The 21,481-nt window shown below is 47.6% G+C and overlaps 1 protein-coding gene across 1 annotated transcript in view; it reads right to left on the reverse strand.

Moving 5' to 3' along the window:
* DNAAF8 (dynein axonemal assembly factor 8) overlaps nt 1-21,481 on the reverse strand; it is an 89,210-nt gene that overhangs the window by 12,801 nt on the left and 54,928 nt on the right. The window contains exons 20-28 of the mRNA XM_058422629.1: nt 18,409-18,537; nt 16,682-16,876; nt 15,166-15,486; nt 13,430-13,504; nt 11,918-11,971; nt 9,832-10,001; nt 4,568-4,763; nt 1,067-1,161; nt 18-138 (exon numbers count right to left, since the gene is read on the reverse strand). Coding sequence (XP_058278612.1) covers nt 18-138; nt 1,067-1,161; nt 4,568-4,763; nt 9,832-10,001; nt 11,918-11,971; nt 13,430-13,504; nt 15,166-15,486; nt 16,682-16,876; nt 18,409-18,537 — 1,356 coding nt within the window. The remainder of the gene's footprint in view (nt 1-17; nt 139-1,066; nt 1,162-4,567; nt 4,764-9,831; nt 10,002-11,917; nt 11,972-13,429; nt 13,505-15,165; nt 15,487-16,681; nt 16,877-18,408; nt 18,538-21,481) is intronic.

Genomic DNA, 21,481 nt, shown 5'->3' on the forward strand with positions numbered 1-21,481 from the left:
GAGTTGCATTTCCTTACCAGGACTGCCTGGCTGCTCGGAGCCCAGGACACTGGGATGTCTCCCCGGGTCACGGGTTAGGATCTTGCGCTGCTTCCTCGTTCCCAGGCTGAGGATGGGGTCACGTTTCAGGTTCTGGATCTGCAGGAGGGAAGGCAGGCAGGGAGGGAGAAGCGAGTCATGTGAACACATTACCTAATGAGGAGGGATAACTCTCCTCGAGTATTGATTCAGGCAAGCTGTGAAGCTTTTGTTGCTGTCGTGTACTTCTGTAATTGCCAGCCGAGAAAACACCTGCTCGTCTGGAGATACAAGAACATTTTGCACGCATTCTTCTTTTTAATTGAGGCTTAATTCGGTGCAACATCTCATCATCCTTTTCAAGGTCCCATATCCAGACATCATTCTAAGGTCTCTGCTCCCAGCTTTTCAAGGCCAGGAGCTCAAACAAAACCTGTGAGAGTCTGACAGCTTTGCCCAGTGCCACGCTGGGGTGTAGCAGCTCCCTCTGTCCCTGAGTGAACTGGCACAGTCGGGATGCTCTGCACGGAGCTGCACACCCACACGAGTGAAGCCCGTGACAGATGTGGCCATTGCCAGAGCTGATCTCCTGGGAGGACCATCTCAGCTGGATCACTGAGCCCCAGCAAAGCTCCAACATTTCCAACCCTTGGCTGAGCACATCCCAATCATTTTCAATCAGCCATCCCAGCCCTGAGTGATACAAAGCTGGTGAGAAACCAGCTCCTGGGTCAAGTGTGCCTTAGCAGTCAGGGTGAGGCTGCTGTCCCTGCTTCCAAAGCAACGTTGGTCATCTGGGAGCACAAGCCCAGAGCCTGAGCTCTGAACAGCAGAGCTTGCTGAACAAACAGATCTGCAGCAGCCCTTCCCCACCGAGGGTCAGTGCAGAGGGAGGAACAGCCCCAGCTCTGGGAGAACTTGGCAGCTTGGGAAACACATCCAGAGCTGCATTATCTACAGCATAATAGGAGAGAAGTCACGGGATAGCAGGGCCAAAGCTGCTGCTCTGGCACAGCAGGATAAAGCTCAGGAAAGGGCAGATTCCTACCTCTTGTTCCTGCACTGTCTGACACTGGGCACAGCACAGCCCTTCTGGGAAAAACAGCTTCACATCCCGGACAGCCATTGGATAGGATCTGGAGCCTGAGAGACAAATACAATGAGAAGATTCTCTCAGGCCATGAATTAAACATTCTCTAGACTCACACTCATCTTTTGGAGAGATTGATGATGTGCAACTCACTGCAGTAATTGCTTTAAAGGCCAGCTGTTCTGTACAGTAATAGCAAACATTTTAAACCATTATATTTAGAATAGTTCCACTGCCTCCTTGGTATTTTGATTCTGTCCTACGATCACTCAGCAGCTTCCTCATGTAAACAAGACTCCTATTTCCTAACAGCAGAGCTGAGGGAATCATGTTAAGGAGACTGAGAAACCTTTCAATTCCAGCTCTAAATCCTGTTGTTCTCTCGCTTCTGCATCACACCAGGCTGCCCTGACTGAAGGGGAAGAGCTACTGGTTAGTAGAATAAATGTACTTAGTAACAATAATGCAGTCCCAAATATGCTGGGAACTCTGACTGGCCATGGAGATTAGAATCAGCACGAGGCATTGCTGATGGAAGTACATTTTTCTGTTCACCTCTGGTCAAGAAAGGTAAATTGAGGCTGGAACAGTCAGAGAAATGACATGAGTATGACTGGGAAAATGGAGAATCATCTGAAGAGTTAAAACAGACCTTGGCTCGTTTGACCCAACACGACCCAAAGCTGAGAAACAAATCTGATTTCTGATAAACACTTCAGGGTAGGAAAGGTCAGAGGTGTAAGAAGAGCTACTTAAAATAAAGTCCAGATAACGGCACAGGAACAAACGGGCACAAACTGTATGTGGCTATATTTAAGTTTGGAAATGTAAGAAGATTTTTAGCTCACAAAGCTCTGTGACATCCATCCAGTTGGGGTGGGTGCTTATGGAAGGGAAAACGTGATGGGGCTGTCTGTGAGGGAATTAACTGAACTCCGTGACTCGAGAGGTCCCTCCAGGCTTAGCAACTGAATATTTCCCTATAAAGCAACAGTGTTATAAAGCATTACTCAGAATGTTTGGAGATTTGTGGATGGAAAATATTAGGAGGGGAAAAGCTTTTTCTGTTGGAGTTTAGATAGATTGTCAATGTGCTGGCACAGATCCATCCTCCTGGGATACAAATATCCTCTGAAATACAAATATCCTCTGAAATATTACCACCTTTGAGGCTGCCCATTCAAAGGATCCCACCTGAGAGCACTCAGCCCTGCTGGAGCTCCATAATTCCAGGTTTTGTATAGCCAGAGCCCTTAAGGCAGCAGTTTACAATTCTGAGGTTGTGTAAGTCCCAGAGTATGAGCTGGGCTGGATCCTTCCCATGCCTCCACACCAAACCTTCTGTGCTTCCATCATTTGTGGCATTGCAGAGAGCGCAAATGCTCCCAAAATGAGCGTTTTATTCTCACTTTGCTCAAAGTACAGGACAGTGTAGGGTGCCCATGTAAGAGCTCTTTGGATGCAAGAAAAAGCACAGTCCAATGCCTTCCCCAGCCCCCGAGGAGATGGGAGGATGCAGGTTCACCTCTGCAGCTGAGCCCCAGAGGATTAAAGCTGTGTTTCATGGTTCATCAGTCTCCCTGGAACCCCATCTTCATCTAAATTGCATTTCCCCTGTCACTTTGGGAAGAAAAGTAAGAGTTTGCTCTGCTTCAGGCATTAACTGAAATTCTTCCTCAGCTGGAGCCAAACTGGGAAAGCCTAGTATTCCCTCCTGGGAAAGGAAGATGGGCTTGCACAGTCCCCCAGTTACTCATTGAAGGTTCTTCCAGCTTAACTTGTAGGTAAATGTTTCACCTGTGTTGGAGCACAAGCTCTGGGAGGTGCAGGGGGTTACGAACACTCCTTTCCTTACGGATAGATGGCTCCAGGGCAGAGTTAGCTGCAGCTGCACCCCTGCTCCTGGAATGTGTGCAGGGAGGGCTTTGTGAGCCAGCCCTCCAGCTGGGTCCTACACAGGGGGATGGATCCTACACAGTGCACCTGGGCTCAGGGCAGGGCACAGCCCAGATCACAAGAGCAACTACAGATCCCAGCCTAGGGTTCTGCAGGTAGTCAGAACATCCAAGGATCTCTGTCACACAGGGAGCTCCCTGTAACTCCCAACAAAAACGGGATGAGACTCAGCCTCCCTTGCTCATTTTCACTGAGTTATGCTGGGGGTGCTCAGACTGTAGCAAACATCTGAAATCTGGGATGTGTATTACCCATTCCTAGCCATGACTGAGGAGCTTCAGAGCAATCCAGCCACACAATCCATTCATTCGTCTCCAGACCAACAGAATCAGGGGCTGACAATGGAAAAGTATTGGCTGGAGAGCCCTGACCACTTATTTTTTGTGTTAAGTAGCTCCTGCTCCTCAGTCACTCCCACAAATCCTGTGGCATCTCTCCTGGCTGAGTCCAAGTCCTCAGGGTTAAAGAAGGTTCTGCAGCCAAGGGTTGGTTCTCTTCCCCAAACTGTGGCTCCTTCGCTCTCTGCCAGTTCTCAGCAGCCCACTTGATATGGATGAGAAGGGAGTGATTTCACAGCCCAGGATACAAGGGAAGAGCCAAATAATCCAATGGATCTCATCAGGAAAGTTCCTGTGGGACTTGAGGGCACACAGTACCTGCTGGCTCACCTGTGTTTACAGAAGTTATTACTTTATTATTTTTATATTCCTGTAAGTATTAGAGCAAAACCAATGTAACACTGAGGAGAAACACAGGCTGTGCCCAATTCCATGTGAATTTTGGAATGACATCCTTCCCTCCTTGTGGCAGTAACGTTGGGCTCCTCACAGGCTGCTCTCTCCAGGGATCCTTCCCATTTTCCCATCCTTCACCCCTCCACACACGCTGCAACATCCCAGTGCTGGCAGAGGAGCTGGGATGGTTCAGCATTCCAAGGAGGCTGACTTGCCCTGTGCCTCAGCCCGTGTGCCAGCTGCAAAGAGCCTTTGCAGATGGGAAGCAGCTGAGTTTCCCTGCTTGCCTCAGCCAGAGCAGGTTGGGATCACCTCTCTCCTGCCAGCCATCACCATCGTGAGATGTTACAGGAACTCGGGCCCTTGGAGCCTTTGTAAATCTTGGGACTGGCCAATGGGTAGCGGAGACATCGGGATGGGACACACAAGCAGGGAAGACAGATGGGTTCTTGGGGATAATTCCAAAATAACCAAGCTAAAAGGACAAAATGACCAAGCAGGGAAGAGATCAAAGGAAATCTGTTCTGATAAAGCCAGAGCTCGGGCTGCTCTGGCAAGAGCCCTTTTGGAATGTATCTTCTGGGAGAATATGTCATTGCTTGAGACACACAGCTCAGCCACCAAGAGCACAGGAAACCTTTCTAGGGAACAATGGCCTCCAGTGCCTGCCAAGGCTGGATCTGCAGTGACAGCGCAGGAGGGAACAATACATAACATATTGTCTATCTGCATATCTGAGCCTTTGCACGTTTCTTTTACAAAAACCTACCATAAAATGCATTCTGGACTGTGCTGGTGCCATACTGAGCCCTCCAGAGGCATGGATCCAGTGCTTGGGCCAGTTGAGGATCCTCTGGTCCCAGGAGATCCATCAGCTTCTTCACAGCATTGGGCCTCTGCAGGCACAGCACGAGGGCAGTGCCTGAGGTAAGGTAGGTGCAGTGAGCTTCTACAGCAGCTGGATCCTGAGAAGAAATCAGAGATGGAATAGGTTTTAGGGAGCTGCTGAGCACTGGGAACATCCCAGCTTTCCTTTGGCTAGGAAGGAAAGTTGTGAGTAAGCAAATCTGCTGTTGCTCCTTGTTTTCTCTCCTTTTCAATACACTGCTGGTGTACTAAAGATTCCAAAATCCGGAGCTCAGACACCAGGCAGTTCCTGTGACATCCAGCAGGTCACAGGAGGGCTCTTCCTTCAGGGGGACATCCAGATCAGGAGGAAGCACGGGCACAAGCGAGAACACCAGGGTCATAAATAGTCTGGGATGAGGAGCCACGTTTAATTCTTCAGCTAATATAAAATGATGGATCACAAATACCCGAGCTTTGCTTTTTGAATTCCCAAAAGGCAGGACCCTCCCCGCCCCTGGCTCCTCCTGAAGAGAGAATTCCAGACACTAGTTAGGATCAGGACTACAGAACTTAAAAGTAGGAGGGTCAGACCAGGGGCTGCAAGAAATCAGTTTGTTCTTCTGGCCTTGTCTGATGCCCTTTGCTCCATAACAAATTTCTCCACCTTTGCTTCTTTCCCAAGCACTGTCAGTTCAGGCCAGGCCCACTCCTGAGCAGAGCTGTGGCAGTCACAGCTCCCTGGGGTTGTACAGTGAGGAAGGATGAGAGGAAATGATGAGAAGCAAGCACTGCACTGGTGAGCAGGCAGACACACTGACAGGGACCCTGGGACAGGCAGCAGAACCCGGGCAGGCGGGTGGCAGAGCTCTCTGGCCTTGCTGCCTGCTTTAATCAAGGAAAACCTTGGGAAGCCAGGTCTGCTGCAGATGTCTGGGCTGAGCACAAGGTCAGGGTGTCCACAGCAGCTGCAGCTCTGCCTCCTCCTGCATCTCCATCTGAATGACCTGGCAGGAGCATCTAGGTCTGCCTCTTCCTGCCCTTCCATCTGAATAACGTGGCAGGAACATCCAGCTGTGCCTCATCCTGCCCCTCCACCTAAATAACATGGCAGGAGCATCCAGTTCTGAGTCCTCCTCCCCCTCCATCTGAACAAGGTGTCAGGAGCATCCAGTTCTGCCTCTTCCATCTGAACAAGGTGTCAGGAACATCCAGCTGCGCCTCCCTGCACCCCACAGTGCAGCAGCCAGGGCTGGATGTTCTCCCCAGCTTAAAAAAACAAGGGCATTTCCAGCTCCCTGCCAGAATCAACCCATGGCTATTTACTTTTTTTCCCAGTTTTTGAGGAAATAAAAACAAGAGCGGGGGGAAAAAACCCCACCATTTGATTCAGCTGAATCACGTCATTCACAGAGGTTTTAATTCCTCTTTTTTTTTTTTTTTAATCTTCTAAAAGCAGCAGAGGATAGCAATTCTCTAGATAAAACATTTCCAAAAGCAAATCCTATCATTTCATTTAAAAATATGGAGATAAAACATTTCAAGGCCTCTCTGCTCTTCTATCACGTGCAACCATTCACTGCCTTTGACCCAAATCTTCTTGCGCTCGCCTGCCTCCTAAATTGCATCTCTGAGAAGTAGGTTAGGAATTGACAACAGCCCAAGGCTGATATTCCCCCCTCTATTTGCAAAGGCAAAATATTCCCTGAGAAAACCCCTCAGTGCTTAAATTGGTGAGGTATTTAGGGCTTGGGTGTGGCACTTGTCAATGCTCCTGCCCCATGTGTCACCCAGGGGCTCTCTGGTGACAAGAGCTCTGCTTGCACGAGGATGAAGAATTTCAGCTTGTCACAGTGTGCTGAGAAATGGTGACAGTCATTCAGTTCAGTATAATACAAAATAATCCCTTCCTGCTTGGAAGTTTTTGTTAGTTAAAAAAAAAAAATGGATTTAATCCACTTTTCTATGGGTTTACTCTTTGGGCAGTGAAAAACCAGCGATGTTTTTCATGACAGCTTTCAAAAGGACTGATAAAACATTATCAATATTCATCCAGGTTGGAAACAGCTGCAAATAAAATGTTCAGCTCTTGTTAAACAGACCAGAATAAATGAAAAGTATTTTGTTCCAGAGCTTCTAACCAGTGATTCCAGCTCTAAATAACAAAACTCTCGTGTCTTTCGGTCGTTCCCCAGCAAATTCACGGACTCGGGGTTGAGGATGATGTCGTTTCTAATTGCTGCTGATGGTGTCAGGGAGCTTCAGGCAGCTGCTCTCACTCCTCACACCCACTCCAGCTCTGCCAGCCCGGCGCTGCCTTCATTCCCTGCATTCCCATCCTGCCTCCCTGCCCTTGTGGGTGCCCAGCAGCTGTGCTGGGGCTGCCCCTGTGCAGCTGCCCGGAATTAAGGGAGCAATTGCATTGAGAGGAAGTTCCAGCTGTGCGCTGGCTCGGGAGATCTAACGGGATTACAGAGCAGCCGAATGATCCGGCCGCCCCCACCGCTGGAATCACAAGATGGGGCTGGAGGGAATCGTGGGCTTATTGAGTCCAGTGACCTGCTACTGCAGGCAATCGCATCAGGTAATCCCCCACAGCAAGGTCAGGCCCCACCGAAAAGATAAAGCCCAAAGTGGCAATCTGCACGGGGCTGGATGTGCTGGATGGGCGGTGAAGGGAGATCCCTGGGCAGAGTTCCCCCTGAACGCCACCAGGTCACGCTGAAAGCTGCGGACACAACGTCAGCTCTGGTTACGTGACCTTTCTTTTCTATAATCGTTATTAAACTGCGGATAAAACATCTCGTCACGGCTCCTGTGATTCCATAACCTCGGCAAGGAGCAGAGCAGTTGTTTTTTCTCGGGCTCCAAAGGCCACACCCCGCGCCGAGCTCGGGGGGGCTATTTCACTTGGAAAAGAGATCACGGAGCTGAGCTCGTGCTGCCAAGGATATTTATTTGTCAAGTGCATGTAAATAATACATTAGAAAGGAAAAGGCGATGTGAGGTTGTCTTGCTTGGAGGGAATAAACCTGGATTTGTTGTCAAGTGCTGTGTACACACAACAAACCAGCACATCCCAGTGCTTGAGGGTTCTCTAGAGATGGATTTTGGAGCATGCCTCGGGCAAAGTGAGAGAAAGCCCTGGGCAGAGCTTCTAGAAGGGACAGACACACTGACTCCATCTTCTTCAACAGGACATTTCATCATGGGTCTCATCAATCCATATAAACATCACCAAGGCTGCCAGGAGATAGTGCCAGGCTCTTTCCAGCAGTGCCCAGCGACAGGACGAGCAGTAATGGTCGGAAACTAAACCACAAGAAACTCCACCTCCACCTGAGGAAGAACTTCCTTCCATGGAGGGTGGCAGTGCCCTGGAACAGCTGCCCAGGGAGGGCTTGGAGACATCCCAAACCACCTGGACATATCCCTGTGTCCCTGCTCCAGGCGACCCTGCCCTGGCATGGGGGTGGCACTGGATGATCTCCAGCGGTCACTTCCAAAGCCACCTGGGATTCTGTGCCCTGCTAAATGCCAGCGATTTGCCCCCATACTAGGAGCCTCATTTGAAGCTCATTGTTGCATCCCATTGTGCCCCAGGCCGAGGAGCAGATCCATCACGAACATTCCTCCCATCCAAAAGCTGTACATGGAATTCAGCTGGGAAAACCAGCCCCGCCCTCACGGCTGCCATCGAGCCACTTACCCACCGGATTTTTCAAATAACCCGGTCCCTGGAGCCTGCTGAGGCTTTTTCAAAATCTCCCTACTTATCCTGGGAGCTCAGCCTTTCCCAGCCCTCCCCAGTGAGAGCCATTCCTGCTGCTCTGAAAAGGAGCAGGAGCCCCTGGACAGCAGAAAGCGTTTCCCATTGTCTGCTCCCAGTCACCAAGGGCAGACTGTTCTCTTTGCTTCCTCACTTTCAAACCCTGCTTTTCCCCTCGTGAACAAAACCCCAACAGTCTGTAATTTTTATACTCATTAGTCACCAGCTTTTCAAGGCAACTGAATCAACGCTCAACAGCTGCTCTGGTGTGCTGGAGAACGCCAAAACCAAGGAAATTTTCAGGAAACAACCTCTCCTCACATTTACCCTGCATGCATCTGCATTGCTTCCTGAGGATATTTGGGGTTTTTAAGATGTTTTCTGTTTCAGATGATCAAAAAGGCATTTTGTATTTGGCTCTGTGATTAAATAACATCGGGAAGCACATCCCCATCAACCCTAATGGTCACTATATCTCTCCTGACAATGTAAATATTTTGAACTCAGATGCCTCTGCCCACTGCTACCATGCAGAAGGTATTAATTGTTCCAGAGCACTGCCTTGGCATGTGCCCGGTTTCTTCTGGAAGTCTCTACCAAGAATTTCTAGGAGACAAGGTTATAAGCTTTCCAAACTAAACCCAAGCTCAGTATCAATTATAAAAGTTTTGTTTTTATAAAGTCAAGTGGTTAAATGTTTTCAGGAAAGCAATCTCATAGCACAGATTGTTTTTCCCTGAGGGAAGTAAAAAAATAATAATCCAACTCCTCTCGAATGCCCAGAGTTCAGCTGCCTGGCTTTCACAGTATCCTTACACTCAGGCTACGTCAGGTTGAGCAAAGAAAAGGTTTCTAATGCCACGAAAGAGCAGAAACACACATCTATTTTTAGCTAACCGACCCCGCAATGCCCTAAGATCTAAGAACCTTCTTTATTGCCTATTAGACGTGAGCAAGGACAATTTCCTCTCCTCGCAGATGGTTTTTACAGACTGGCTCCCAGGCAATAGCAGCCCGGGGATGCGCATCCCTGACAGGGCAGGAGGCTTTCCCAGTTTCAGCACCGGGAATAAAGCCAGGCACACGTGCTCCTGGATGTGCCCTACCTGGAATGACCTGGGGGAAGGAGCAGAGGACACCCGTTCGGCAGGGAAAGAGGCAGAGCTGAACAGATTCCTGCGAGGTCTGTATCGCTCATACCCTCCCCGGTTTCGTTCGGGAGAAACCCGGGCTGTCTTTATGGCGCGCGATAAAAGCAACCCTCAGCAGTCAGCTCTCTTTGTGCTGATAAGGTACAGATCTGATCGTTCCGTGTAGCTCGCTCCCAGCAACAGCTCGGAAATCCCGGGTGGGAGCGGCTGGGGTTTTGGGGAATGGATTATTCACAACTCATCCCTTTCCCCGCTCCCGTCACCGACCTGCTGCAGCTCGCAGGGCAGGAGCGCGGAGGCGGCGGCCGCTTCCAGCTCCAGGTGCTTCATTCCCACCACGCGGAATTCCGCCAGGTGTAGATCGCGGAGGATGCTCGGCAGCCTGCGGCTCCACACACCGGGTTTGATGAGCAGCACGGTGCAGAGAACCTGTGCCCCTGGAACAAAGCGAAACGCAGCGGGGTTTGTTTACTACCCTGGGGATGGGGGTCAGCGGAAACCTGGCGGGAAGTTCACAAAAACACCGGCAAAACAAGTCCGTAAAAACCCTGGCCATAGAGGGTCGTTTATTTATTTATTTGGGTTCGCTTTGGTGGGTCTTCAGATTAAAAATGTATCTGGAACGGTTTAAGCTTGGAGGTTTCTCCATCAAGGAAATCTGCTCCAGGTTCAAAAAGTTTGTGTGGCAGCTCTGTCGGATAAGACTCAAACCTTTATATTACAGATTAATGTTTTAAGAGAGATAAAATATTCCCTTTTACATTTTTCATGTGAACGGTGGCGATTATGTGATGTAATCCTTGAGCAGCTATTACCTTCTTACTCTGGTGTTCTGTATATTTTAGAGCTCTCTTTCAGAGAGGCACCAACAACCCTGACAGGTCCCAATTAATGTCATAAACCAATAATTAACTGAATTGTCTTTACCAAAATTGACATTCCAGAAGAGACTTTCTGCTCCTGACACAGCTCTCCCAGCAGAGCTGCCAGGAAGGTGCAGCTCTCTGAGGAGCAGAAAACAAGCCGGACCAAGGAAGCTTTGCTGTTGGATGAAAATGGATTTAAAGGCAGAAAATACATAAATTCTGGTTTTAAATGACAGCATTTTCAAATTTTTAGTCTTGCTAAAGTACTTGCTACTAAGAGTATAGTTAATATTTTATCCCTATAACATCTTTTGGAGATTTATTGGCAAGTGCAGTGTCAGAACCAATCTGTGAGGCCCAGGAACTGCTGGTGCTGAGCCACATCAATCAGCATGAGCACAGGGGAACATCCTACAGGCTGCTAAAACTGATCCAAGCTGATCTGTTTGGGTACAAAAAAAGTCATTTTCTGTTTGCTGTACACCCCAGCACTAATTACACAGATGTCAATGCAGCAAAGCATCAACCTGGAACTTAAAGCCATTATTTCCAGGTGACAAGCAGGACATGGCACAGAAACACAGGCTGAAAAATCAAACCCAAGGTTATTTCCTCCCCACTTGATACAGAAGCTTAACCCTTGTGCTGCAGGGAGCCCTCCTGTTCCAGATGTGCTGTTTTCCTCACATCATTCCTGAGCAGAAAGGTTCCATAGCAACAGCCTGGAAGTGCAGGAGGCTGCTGGGCTCCACCTCAGCAACCTCACCCGTGTGTGTTATGTAAGCTCTCAGTGGTCTCCAGATGTCCTCCTCACCATCTGCTACGGTTTGGGGCAGATATTCTCATTCTTCTGCTGTGTGAGTCACTACCTGCTGCATATTTAGGGGCTTTAGACACTTCAGGAGGATTGCCAGCTTGGTTTGGTCAAAGACACCTTGTCACCCAGAGCTGGCTTTCTCTCCTCAGGGATTATAAGTAACGAGAATTACAGAAAATACCACTAATTACCAATGAGACAATCTCTGCTGATCATGAATTACCAGAGGTACCTGTTTGGCAGTGCTCAAACCTGCCTGATTTCCAGTTCTGGCTGCTCAGAGCCTTTCTTGGTCTTTATTACATTTCTCTACTTTGTAATATTTTTAGATCCATTCCTCAGAATCCTTTCCTTTTTGCCTCCCCCAAAAATTACTACATAGGTAGTAATTTTGATTTCATTTCCTAACAGTGAAAATAGAGTTTAGTTGATATGCTATTTATAGATAACCGTTCAGATAGGTGTGACTTCAAACAAGTGGGAACTCAAGACAAGCAGATACCACATTTCCTGGCATGCTCAGAGTGCATCACTGCCTGGATTCCAGCCTAAGGAAAATGTTGGTATAATCTTTTTGCTCATTTTGGAGTGATACATCCAGATGATTTAGTTCCACCAAGTCCTTGTGAAACTACATTTTTAGAAAAAAAAAAATTTGCCCTTCTCTCACCTGCTTGCAGGTAGGAAAACAGGGATTCTGCTCGGCACCGCCAGCTCTCAGCCACTAAAGGAGAGAAGCAGATCTGAGTGAGTTGTGTGTGTTTTGAGACAATCTGAGAATTGTGCTATCACCTCTACATAAACCAGGCAATATGACAGTGACACAGGATTGATTTCAGATGTCTGGGATACCCTGGGAGGGGTCACACTCCCTCCTTCTCTGGTAATCCCAGGAGCACAGGCTGATCAGGACTGCAACCAAATCATGTTGGTTACCTTTTCTGGGGTTTCAGGGCGTGGTTAACAGTGGTTTTAAACCTATCTGTGCTCCAAATATTCCTCAGTCAAGTCAGATGCTGCCCTGTTTCTGGTGTTTCCAGAGCTCAGGTGTTTTGTTTCATGTTCTCTCAAAAACAAAGAGCTGTGGATCCTGAGTGCTGCTGATAAAACCTCCCTGGCATTCCCCAACCAGCCAGGAGTGGCTGCTCCAGTGGTTCTTCAGGAGAGCAGAGCAGGATGAAAGGAGCTGGGGAATCAGAACTCAGGACAAAAGCCAATAGAAAAATGTTCCCTTCAGTCTAATGAAAAATCTGCAGTGACCTGGTGATCAGGAAAATTAATGCACTTCAGGCACATGAGAACTGAGAACTTAGCCAGATCTAGGGCACAGTGAAGGGAATCCTGCATCAGATTGATAAAAGACTTCCTTTTCCAGTTACTGGCAAGTTCAGCCACTGTGACGTGCAAGGTAGATAAGAAAAAAATAAAATCTCTTTGTCAAAACAGAATTACCTTTTTTTTTTTTTTTTTTTTTTTGTATTTATTACTGTCCAAAATCAATCAAATGTCTATCTATTTTTCAGGGTTATGTATCTGAAGTGTATTTAGCCAAAGTGGTTTTGTTCTAATGAGCTCTTTCTCTTTCCACGTGTTTGTTGTTGCAATATTAAGAGCACAAATAGCAGGTGGAACCCTAAGGTGGAGCCCTAAGGTCCTTGTCTTGTCTCAGCTTTTTAGCTCATCCTCCCAGCACCAGCTTTCTTCCTTAGTGCTGGGGTTGTCTGAAGGACTTTCAGGATCTGTGAATCCCATGGTGACCTGGGCAGCACTGGGATGGCGATGACAGAGACACCCCATCTGAGACACAGGAAATAAATGCACCTTCTGCTCTGATTTCACCTCGCTAAAACATCATGAAAATCATCATTTCTGGGATCTACACCTGAAAAAGGCTACTAAAGGGCTGACATTAATTACTTCTCCAGCTGACTTTGCACACCATCCCTCAGCAGGTCGTTCTCAGACTGTGGAGAAGGAAATGATGTGACAATACCCTCACCTTCCCCAGCAGCAGCTGGACCCAGCTGGCCTTTCCTTCCCACTTGCCTGGGATTAGGATGTCTATCCAAAGGTTTACTCATCCCATTGCAATGGCTCTGACAGAGGACATACACTTTTCTTCAATCTATTTAAAAGTCTAAAATAACTTGTTTTTTTTTTTCAAGAGGCAACTGGTGCTTACCTGTGGTCTTCCCTTCAGTCCTGGAGCTCCTGCCAGGTGGTGGCAGGTATTTCACAGCAGGGCGGTGTTCTGCATCTGGAAAAGGAAGGACAGGTATTTTTATGGATTCACAGATGGGAAACCTTCGCTGGCTGGGGCTGGAGAGTGACAAAGGTAATTTTATTTAGCAGGCCAGATGTTCAACCTGCTACAAGATATTGAAGAGATGTTCTTGAGCATGGAGGGCACTCCATTCCTCCCACAACAATAAAAACATAAGGAAAGAATGGAATTGCCTTATAGAAGAGATAGTGCAGGATGCTGAAGTTGTGCCTCAGCTGTGCTCCTTTGTCCCTCACAGTGGCTTTGGTGCAAAAGGCTGGCACTGCCATTACAACCTCCCTCAACAAACTGAGCTCACAGCTCTGCTTTCCTCTTATCCTGCCCTCCCATCTCAAGATTACTTTAATTAAGGGCTGCAGTGGATGAACTCTTTACAGTTTTAGACGCCACTTTGGGATGTCTGATGCCTTCTCTTCTGAAGGCTCCTCTTCCTGCTCACCAGTCTCACAGAGAACACCCCCACAGCCCAGTGACAGATCGAACTTGCTGTGAGCCTGAGCCCAGGATCTTTTCCCAGACAAATCTTTCTTCCTGGTATTCAGCAAAGCCAATTTGTTACTGCACACTACACAGGCACAGTGGGTTTGACACAAGTGTCTAAAGTTTGTGTTGGTGACAAAGGACTTTTCTTCCCCAAGGAAAGATAAAGGAAGGGCTGTAAATTCAAAGCACGAATGCACTTACGGGACTGCATCACTTCCCCTCAGCTGATACATGGTGTTACCACAATCTTTGATTTCTCTCTGCTTCTGAGTAATCATAAAATCCCACAGTGGCATGGGTTGGAAGGGACCATCTTGTTCCAGCTCCCTGCCAGAAACTGTCAGGGCTCAGAACTCTTTCACTCTGAGTGTGAGGAGTCAGGCAGCCCCAATTCTTCTCTGAATATTTCACATTAAAAGAAAACAGTGGGAGCTTGTAGTCTGCTGCTCTAAACCATCCCCTATCAATAACCCCACAGTCTGCACAGTGATTTAGTTTTAAGAGGCATGGCTATACATTTCCCGCTACAGGAGGAAACTATCAAATTTACTGTGCTGAAAGATCGATGCTGGCACACATCACTGAACCCTGAGAAGCTTTTGACAGCAAAGGTCTCCATTCCTCTCTTCATTCTCCTCCAGGATAAAAAGAAATTCTCAAGAAATCTGGTTTTTTCAGCTCTTCCAGACTGGTCACACCTTCATCTCCCTGAGCACAGGGCGAGGCTGAGGCAGCAAGATGAAAGTCTGGCACTACAATTCGGGGCCCACATGTAGGTGGGAGAGCTCACGGGCTCTCAGTTTCAGTTTCTCTTACAGAGAGGGCTTAAAATGCATGGTATTATTTACTGATCCTGCCAATTGCTCTGATATCTAATTAGTACTTATGGAGTACCTCAAGATCATCAGAAAGGGCACCAGGCCAAGCACAGCCACACTAATTAAACAGGCCACCTTGTAGATGACCTCAGCTGGCTCCTGCTGGTTTCATTGCCTCACCTTAATTCAGCCAAGCACAGAATTTATCCCCACATTATCACGTTTTTCTGTGCCTGAGAAAACCCCCCAGCACCGGATTCCTTCGTCCAAGTTCCATCAATTCCCACGCACCGCAGAGCTGAGGATAATACAAGCAGTAAAAACGTGCCTTACCAGTGACCAAATCTGCCTCTGTGAAGAAGAGGATGGCTTGTCTGAAGGTCACCTCTGGGCTCAGGGCCATCAGTGCCTGTGGGAGGCTGTCGCCAGTGCTGAGCCTGTCCCTGCCCCATCCCTTCAGGGCAGCTCCCAGCTCTCGGAAGGCGTCGATGCCCCGGAGCGCGCACACCAGGACGGGGTTGGACATCAGCGTGCCCAGGCTCCTCTGCCAGTGAGTGTCTCCGGCCTCAAAAGGGGTTATTTCCCTGGCCTGACCCCGAGTGAGATGAGGCAGCCACTTCAGGCCTAGGAGCTCAAATCCTGAATCAGGCTCTGCTGCAAGTCAAGAAAAATGTTTTTAGCACCAGCCAGCAGCTTGTGTTTCGTAGAAGCTGCGCTTTCTTTTGGACACATTTTATTTCACTTTTTTTTTTTTTTCCCAGCACAAGTTCCAATGCTATTTTGACTTCTGTTTCATCCAGTATGGACTGTAATGAAAATAGAGAAATATACTGGGAAAACCCACAAGATGCAAGTTCTAAGAAATGCCATTAGAGTGAAGAACAAAAAAGGGCTATGTGGGAAATCAACAGGGAGCCACAGGGAGCAAGTGCCATGATTTGATTAGAGAGCACAGCTAACGGAAGAGACTTGAAATGGAATCACTGAGACTACACTGATAACAATGTGCCTTGGCACAGCATAATCCATAATTGTGGATTCCTTAGCACCTCTCATAATACTTTAAGCAATGTTCATCATAGTAACGAAATACAACAGAATGCTGACTTGTCTCTAAAGTAGTTTCAGCATTGTTGGGTTTGTAAAGTTGTCTTCTGACTATGCAGGAAAGTACTTAGGGCTCAGCCCATGAGTGCTGGAAGTTTCTGTTGGCTCAGATCTCAGATACAGAATTTCACAGGATTTCAAGCAGTATTTCAACATAGTTTTGGGAGAGCCGGATACAACAGAGCGTAAGATGGGCAGACTTGTGCCCTTTGTGCCTACAGCTCCTGTGTTATCACACTTCAGTGCAACCTGCACATGAAATTACATCAACTCCCTGTCCTTGACAGCCCTTTTCATGCACATGTGAGCACCCAGCGTGGGGACAGCATCGCTGCTCCCGCCGCGGGGAACCGGAGCGTGAGGCCGTGAAGTGCCTTGCTTCTGCTCGCCAGGGCTGGCACTGGACAGAGCAGAGCCTGTGACTCCCAAATTCCTGTCCTGGTTCCAGCCCAGCCTTACCTCCCAGTGCTGCGTGTTACATAAAAGCTCTGCAAGCCCAAGCACCACTTGGAACTCATTTGATGCTCTCTGAAGCAAATGATGCCCACCTGAGCTGTTTGTGATTGCCCATAACAAACCAAGAGAAATTCTTCAGCTCTTTAGGGGGGGGTAACAAAGAAACACATTCTTCCTGAGGCCCCTTCACCACAATTTCTATGATGTTCCTGCTCTTCTAAAAAGGGCTACCCAGGATAAACTTTCCTGCCCAAGGTCTCCAGCCCTGCCCCAGACCCGGGATCACCTGCGCTCCGAGATGGATCCCTGAGGCCAGGCAGCAGGAGGTGCTGGAGGAGCTCTCCAGCACTCTTCAGAGCCTGCATCCCCACCACTGTCAGCATCACCACTTGCTCCATCCCAGGCTCAGCAGCGTAAGCTCGGTGGCACAGAAAATCCACAGGGATGTGATGGGGCTCTGGCACCGCACTGAGGTTTCCTCCTGCCCAGGGAGAGCATCAAAACAAAGGTGTTACCCCACGAAAAGAGATCTCAGGCTCTTTGCTGTGAAGGAATTGCATAAATCCCAATCAGCATTTCAGCGTCTCCTCACACTGCAGCTCAGGAAAAGCCTCCTGGATGAGGAATATTAACACAGCCATCCCCCTCTAATTAGTCCCAGTCCTTCCCTGGAATTACATTTTGCCGTGTAAAGCAAATACATTCCCTTGTAATTCTGATATCCTTACTCACACCATTAGGCAGAGTTGATAGATCTCTACCAAAATGATTTAAGGCACCAGTTTTGGGCTGACAACTAATGACTGACTTCAGGTTAAATCCATACCTCATTCTGCTTTCTAGGGCATGGCAGGGCACACAATTGGGAGCTAATCTGGGGACTGCTGCAGCACTGTGCTTATACCCACAGTCCAGCTGGGAACAGCACAGCCTGGAGAATCCCCGGCCCATCAGAAATCCCTGTTTGTTCCTTACCGACTCACTACATGATTATTTAAGCAATTCTATCAATAAACATTTATTTACTTATTTATTCCTACATCATAACATTTCATAATGCTAGAGAATATAGAATGACATGCATTTAATTTTCATTTTGCCTTAGGATTTATTGTCAATTTGGCTTTGGAGAGCAATATATTTTAACTCAAAGTCCCGGCATCCAAATTTTCAAACAATTAAAATAAGTTAAACTAAATTAACTTGCTGAACACATAAAACTCCCCAACTTATAGTTAGCAAAATGAACATTGGATTTGGTTTACTCCAAGTGTACAGAACTAGGAGGTTTAAGTCTCACCCATGTGAGTCATAGATTAAGAACAGAAAACCCATTTCCTTGCTGTTTGAAATCCTATCAGTCTCCCAGCTTTGAATGAATAAGTTACCAAAGTGAATACAACTGTACAAACTGAAATTTAGAACATCTGAGTAAAATGGAATTGGAAAGTGCCTTTTCTGCACCTACACAACTATAGCTGCCAGCATTTATCACTTCAGCACATCCCAGTCTTACACACAACCGCTAATTTATCTCATTTTAATGTTTGACTTCTCTTGAAACTATGGCAATATGTATTGATTGGCTATTAATCTTTTAATTATCTTAATTAAGGCTTAATTGGACATTACCGTGTCATGTTTCAATAATTTCTTTTTGCACGTATCTTTTAAGTTACTTTAAAAAGGCATTTTCATTTTGATTTCCATTGATTCTTCCACGAGAGTTACGGTGATTGACTGGCAGCAGAACAGTAAATGAGATACTACAGACAAAAAGCATCTTCCTAATGGTTTAATTCAGGAAAATCCCTTGTTATTGTGGCAGCTCCATCCCTGGCAGTGTCCAAGGCCAGGCTGGACGGGGCTTGGAGCAGCCTGGGATAGTGGCAGCGTCCCTGCCCACGGCAGGGGTGGGATGAGATGAGCTCTGAGGTCCCTCCCAACCCAAAGCATTCCCTGGGTGTGTGATCCTGTGTAAGGAGGCAGAGCAGCTCCCCAACCCTGACCTACCCAGGCTGTGCAGCGCGGCCTCGGCGTACGGAGCCGCGTGGAAGCAGAGGGACGGCGCCGCTCCAGCAGCTGCAGAGGGGATGCTGTGCCCGCTGCCATGGCCCGGCTCTGCCAGCTCATCCATCAGCCCTGTGCTCAGAACAGCGGGAAATGTGAGGAATGCAGAGCTCTGCTCAGCCTGACATCAAAACACTCTGCTGTCAAATGTTTGAGTCACTGGTCACAGCTCCCTTAGAGAGACACCAAACGCGACGGAACCATCTCCTCTGCCCAAAATCACCACTTAAAAAGGGGCAAGGAGCTGTTGAAAACTGAGCCTGGCCCACAGCTTTCTCTGGCTTTTTCAGCAGCACGTGTGGTGGCTAAACAGCAGGATTGTAAAAGCCTCACCGACAGAATTCTGACGTGATTCAACTGGACTCGTGAGAAATCTGTCAACCTTTCCTGAAAATGGAATCCTGTAATGGTGGAAAACAGCCTGTTCTCATGAGAGAAGTCCAAAGACTGGGACAGTTAACTTGCACCTGTGTAAACTACTCCAAACCATTGAAAAAGTGCAAACAATATCTAAAAACAGACGTTTGCCAGCACGTAAACACCTCTGGTGAACTCACCAGTCCTTACAGGTAACAGCTTCTTACTAACCAGTTAAAAGGAGGCACGATATGTTTGTAAAACTCTATATAAATAAAATGTATAAATAAAGCAAGACCCTTTTTTACTACATGAACAAGAGCGTGTCTCATCTCTCAAACACGAGGTCACAGCAACAAGCACCCAGTTGTTTCTATCCCCTTCTATCTCCTGCTGGGATCTGGAACAAGAGCACAGATGCTGCCACAGAACTCCTGAATTAGAATAATTATCTTCAGTAAGGTGGAGTCCACTAGGAAGAGTCCCAAATCTGAGCCCAGCGCTCACGTGGAGGCCCTCAAGTGTCTCACACTTCCAGGCATGAGGCCAAAGTCCTGCATCCCACAGGGCCCTCGTGGGCAGGGAGGTATTGCTGGGGTGATGGACCTCAGCAGAGACATCATGTTCTGCTCCTGTGATTTCCAGCCTGGAAAATATCCCATTCCACAGCACTTTTACAGATGCTGAGTGCTTAAAGCCACGATCTCTCAGCTCCCATTCTCTCTCCAAAGAGCTGGGCTGTGCACAGGCAGTGCATTAAGGTGTTGCACACAGTACATTTCCACAACAATTAGTTCAGCCTTCTGTAATAATGTTTCAGGCCACAGTTTTAAAGGCTTGTTATTTTTTAAATTACTTTGTACACATTTGATTGCTTCCTACCGAACGAGCCTGTCAAAAATTCACTGTAGTGGAGCATGGGAAACGGATTATTGGTGCTAGAGGCTGATGGCAAAGCTTGGATGTCAAATGTACCGCTGACAATCACCTGCTTCTCAAAATTCAAAAGGCGTGAGGCACCAAAAATGGGCCATCACTGTCCCAGCAGTGTTGCCTGTTGTTCATTTAAACTCAGGGCATGGCAGAAAATAAAGTTTGGACAAAAATGTCTGGTCTTTGAGCCTCAGGACAGAGATCCTTACCCATCTATTTATCTGCTCTGTTTCAGGAGTTATTGTCGCATTTTAACTTGCTTTGAAAATTGAACAGCGTTGAAGACCGTGAAGGTGCAACTGCTTTTCATATTGATTACAAATGCAAAACTTCTTAGTGAGGTATTTACCCTGCTCCAATCTTAGTGCCATCCTGCACTTCCCAGAGGCCAAACCAAAGCTTGTGTGGGAAGAACATCAGCTCTGGAATATGGACCAAGATGCCTTCCTGCAGTACAGGACTGATGAAAATAGCACAGAACACAGGGAAAGGGGCATCTGCAAAATCTGTCACAAACAAAGGAAAAAACCCCTGAGTTCTCTAGCATGAAGGAAAATATTTTACCTTTCCAGACTACCCTTTGTTCCAGCCCCATCTATATATTTCTAGTGGAAATTTCCCCGTGCAAAACATGAACACAAAGCATCATCTGTGGCACTGAAGGAAGCAGCAGAAACTGCACTTTTTAATGAGCAACTTTCCCTGGGTGCAGAGGCAGCAGGTGACATGGGGCTGTAATTACTGTGCCATGATTAATCCTCTGTGTCTGCACATGTTTTCAGAACATTCTGTGATAAGTCTCAGGAGAAAAAGCCCAGGACTATTTGAATTGTCATTGTTTTCCCCCCCCCAACACCCTCAAACCTCTAAATGTTCTTTCCTATTGTGGATAAAATAAAGGAAGCAATTGGGCTGTGGATGAATGCCTCCATCATGGGCTGTGTGGGATGCTGTTAATGGAAGGGACACCCAGAGTGACCCCTTCTTGGGAAGAGCCAAGCAGGGCAGGATTTCTGTTCCCTCCTGACCACTGCTGCTGCCTCTGATCTCCTCCCCTTGAGGCCAATGTCAACTGGTCCTTAAGAAAACAGAAACTCAAGTAAGAAGATTTAAGACAGCAACTTGGCTGGGTTTTGGCAGTCCCTCCTTACAAAGTGAGTTCCTTTTGGGGTGCTTGGAAGTTACAGGGATGGAGGACTTGAAGCTGAGGTTGATAGGATCAGATGTTGCCCTCAGGCCAGTGGCACAGCTGTATTTTGGCTACTCTACCTCTTTGGGCAAAAGGAGTTTCTGAGAGGAGGTGATTGAGGCCAGAAAATCCCAGCAATCCCTGAGCTGGGAGGCATCTACAAGGATCCTTGAAATCCAGCTTCTGGCTGTGAGCAGGACAGCCCCAAGCACACCTCCATGTGTTGGGTGTGAGATGCTAAAGTCAGGCCCAGCTTTGAAGAGTCCCGGGACGAGGCTCACAAATCCAAACAGAAGGTTACAACTTCACATAAAGGAAAAACATTTCCCATAATGATGGAACAAAGGCCCAAGGAGGCAGGAGAATCTCTGTCCTTGCAGATTTTCAAGACCTGACAGAAAAAAAGCCCTGAGCATCCTGAGGGAATTCATTGCTGATGCTCTGCTGAGCAGGATGTTGGATGAGAGGCCTTCTGAGGCCCCTTCCATGAGCAACTACTTGGTGATTCTGAGTTCAAGAGGACTCCTGAGCTAAAGA

This window comes from Hirundo rustica, chromosome 15 (genome assembly GCF_015227805.2).
Source record: "Hirundo rustica isolate bHirRus1 chromosome 15, bHirRus1.pri.v3, whole genome shotgun sequence".
Taxonomy (NCBI): domain Eukaryota; kingdom Metazoa; phylum Chordata; class Aves; order Passeriformes; family Hirundinidae; genus Hirundo; species Hirundo rustica.